Below are 3,368 nucleotides of genomic sequence, written 5' to 3' on the forward strand. Positions count from 1 at the left end.
CCCATTGGAATAAACAACTCAGAAATTCTCATTCACTTTCTCTTTCTCTCTTCATCTTCTTCTTCTTTCTTCTCATCTACTTTATATTATTTTATATTATTTCATAACAAAAATAATCATTTTTCAAAAAAAAAATGAAAATAATCACAATCCTTCCACCTTGGCGTTTGCAATTGCATCATGGGTTGGGTGGGTGACGCTCCTCCCGTGAGGTACCACATATTTTGGCCATACACTCTACGATGAAGACACGTGTCACTTTACACGTCATCATCAGTTATCACTAACCAGTAACCCCCAGCTCACATATTTATATATAATAATATATATTACATATATGCTTTCTAAACGGTAACTATTAAAAGGAGAGGATGACCCACCGACAATTTTAGCAGTATAAATTATTTCGTGTTACGTACTCTATTGTCGTGACACGTGCACCTCATTCATTGTCGTTCACATCTCCTCTAATTATGTTGAAACTTTCTCCTTATATTTCGTGTTACTCAACTAACTCCCCTCCTTAGTAGTTTCCAGCGTGAGGAAAGAAAAAAAGGAACAAACTCCTTGGAAACAATTTTAAATTGTTGTTAAAAAAAAATTAATTGAATAAAAAAAAAATGCTCATGATTATTACGAGATCCCTGATTAATCAATTTTTGCAAATAATTGTACAACGAGCCTCCAAACTTTATCAAATTTGACAAAAAGAACCTTCTAACGAAAATATCAAAATAACAAAAATTGTCAATTCTTTTTTTTTGAAAATACAAAAATTGTCAATTCTAGTCGACCGAAAATTGCATACATTTTTTTGCAACACTGAAAAAGTCAGCTAACAAAAGAGCCGTTAACTTTATGCAGAAGCTTACTCACTTTCACAAGGTAAATACTAAACCGTATGCATTTATATTTATTTTGGTATATTCACTAATAAATGTATTGATTTCCACATAAAATAGAGATGCATTTCCTAAAACATAAAGGAGTAATATAGTTTGATAATATTTATATGCATTTCACAAGTTAAATACTAAATGGTATTTATTTATATCAATTTTAGTATATTCACTAATATATCAATTTATTTATACTAAATGTATTCATTTCCTATAAAACATAAAATAGTAATATAGATTGATTATACTATGAAGCAATCTTAATTCTTCCAGCTATCTCTAAATATACAAATAAAAATTTTTATTCTTCCGACTGGGAGACAAAAATATTAGAATTTAGAACAATAAATTCTATTTAAAAAGAAAGAAAATAAGTGTTGAATAGAGTAACTTGTAAGCAGCTAAGATCAGTACCACGGAAATTCCGTGCACCCTGTGGTACTCTATTAAGAACCTGATACCATCATCGCCAGGCTGGCATAGTAAAAGGGAAAGCCCGATGTTCGAGGTGCATTAACGGATCCATCCAGCTGTTATGCATTAAAGCTGCGCAATTTAGCACCATCGGGGCAACTTGACGACTTTCCCCGAGGCTCAGTCTACAGCGTACGGTATTTGCAGAAAAACAATATAAAATCATCCCCAAGCTAGCTGTATATTATTTCAGAAAAATAAAACAAATTCAATGTACACGTGTGCGAAAAGAATAGGAAGAGAGTCGAGGTTGTGCACGTGCGAATTCCAACGCGTGGAGGCGTACGTGCTAACTGGTCGTTGGGGGTGGGGGAGGAGGAGGAAGAAAGGGGCGGAACGGAAGACTAGAATAGATGAAACGGAGAGAGAGAGAATTGAACAAGGTAAAAAATGCAGCTTAAAAATCGGCGAATTTTCGGTGGGAGCGAGATTTCGGGGCGAGTTTTTGAATCTCCTGCAAGTTTCTGAGGCTTCGAATCGCCAGAATATCGCCCTTGTTAACCTCCGTAAATTGGTCGAATTCCTCTACTGAGTTTTCTGCAGAGTCTGCCGTCATGAAATAAATAAGAAAATAGATTAAAAAATACGATAATATACCTATTTAAATAAAAAAAAAATACAAATGTTAAAACGAATGGGGAAAATGGGCATTGTTTTAGTACCTAGATGCTTCGCAGGCCATTTAAATCCTTTAAATGGAGCCATATCTGAAACAAAAAAGACGAAAAAGAAAAGGTTAAAATCAACGGTGTGGAGAGTGAGGATAGGACATGATCTAACGGTGACCGTGGATTAAGAAAACTCACCGGATTGGGTGGGACTGTGGGAGCAGAGGTATAGAACTATGAAGCAAAGGAGCGTTAGGAGAGGAATGAAGTGGATGAACTTATGTGGCTTGATCGGAGGAGGAGAGGACAAGCGGTGAGGCTTGGTGGCTTTGTGGTTGTCTTCATCGTAGTCCACGGCGGAAGAAGAAGAAGAAGAGGATGAGGCGAAGAGATCCTTGCGCTTAACGTCGCCGTCCTCCACTATGAGAGAGTCCTCCTTCGGGCCGCCATGGCTGTGGAGCTTCGACACCGGCGAGCCTAGAGATTGTCTTTGCATTGTGTTGATTGAGAGAGAGAGAGAAAGAGAGGGTGGGGGGCAGCGTGAGGGAGTGAGTGATTAGTGTATTGAGCAGTTATGAGAGGGGAAGATTTTTCTTTTACTTTCCTTATATATTAGGAAAGCGTATGGTAGTGCTACTTTTTTTATTATTTATTTATATATGAATTGTTTGTTAATATTTTATTTTAATCACAAAAATATAAATGAAATTTTGTTTTTAAAATTTTATTTTTGGAAAGTAAAAATATGTTTTATAATTATTTTGTATTTTTATTTTAAAAATAAAATTAAAAAGAAATTATTACATAAAAAAATATAAATTGACATTTTATTTACAAAAATACCTCCATAAGGTAAAGACAACATTTATACCTTTTATGTGATTTTAATTACTAAAATACCACTTACACTATCATCACTTACACAATCAGACGATAGTTGCAGAGTGGTTGCTACGTGGTTGCACGGTGGTTGCATCAGACGAATCAGACGATGGTTGCAAGATGGTTGCTAAGTGGTTGGCCGAAGGTTGCATCAGACGAACGTTTTAATCAGACAAAAGTTTATGAGTGGTTGCTGGGTGGTTGGCTGAAGGTTGCATCAGACGAAATAACTGTTAGCAAAATATTTAGGCAATTGTAATGCAACTGTTGTGAAACATTAAAAATCAAAACAGTGTTTCTACGTACGTAACTCTATCTACATGTCTCTTAATGATTTAATATGAATAAATTCACCATTAGAAATTTGAAAAACAACAAAAATACACCAGGATAAACATTTTACTATAGTATTGATGTAATTTTTTTGGATAATACTTGAGTTGGATTGTTTGGGAACTCCATTTCAACTTTTTGAGATTTGTCTTTCATAGATCTAAAAATTGAA

At 34.8% G+C, this 3,368-nt stretch overlaps 1 protein-coding gene across 1 annotated transcript; it reads right to left on the reverse strand.

The window, feature by feature from the left end:
- Positions 1-1,183: 1,183 nt before the first annotated feature.
- Positions 1,184-2,606, reverse strand: LOC115716826 (uncharacterized). The gene is made up of 3 exons (XM_030645734.2): positions 2,180-2,606; positions 2,036-2,080; positions 1,184-1,919 (listed from the first exon to the last, which is right to left on the reverse strand). Exons 1-3 carry the CDS (start codon positions 2,475-2,477, stop codon positions 1,771-1,773), a joined length of 492 nt encoding a protein of 163 aa, XP_030501594.1. The 5' UTR covers positions 2,478-2,606; the 3' UTR covers positions 1,184-1,770.
- Between the last annotated feature and the right edge of the window lie 762 nt (positions 2,607-3,368).

The sequence above is a fragment of the Cannabis sativa genome, chromosome 5, assembly GCF_029168945.1.
Source record: "Cannabis sativa cultivar Pink pepper isolate KNU-18-1 chromosome 5, ASM2916894v1, whole genome shotgun sequence".
In the NCBI taxonomy this organism is placed as follows: domain Eukaryota; kingdom Viridiplantae; phylum Streptophyta; class Magnoliopsida; order Rosales; family Cannabaceae; genus Cannabis; species Cannabis sativa.

Coding starts and splice junctions, on each gene's coding strand:
- LOC115716826 (XM_030645734.2), bottom strand. CDS start 2,477: ATGCAAAGACAATCTCTAGGCTCGCCGGTGTCGAAGCTCCACAGCCAT. Junction 2,081..2,179: donor CCACAGTCCCACCCAATCCG/GTGAGTTTTCTT, acceptor TTTTTGTTTCAG/ATATGGCTCCATTTAAAGGA. Junction 1,920..2,035: donor ATGGCCTGCGAAGCATCTAG/GTACTAAAACAA, acceptor TCATGACGGCAG/ACTCTGCAGAAAACTCAGTA.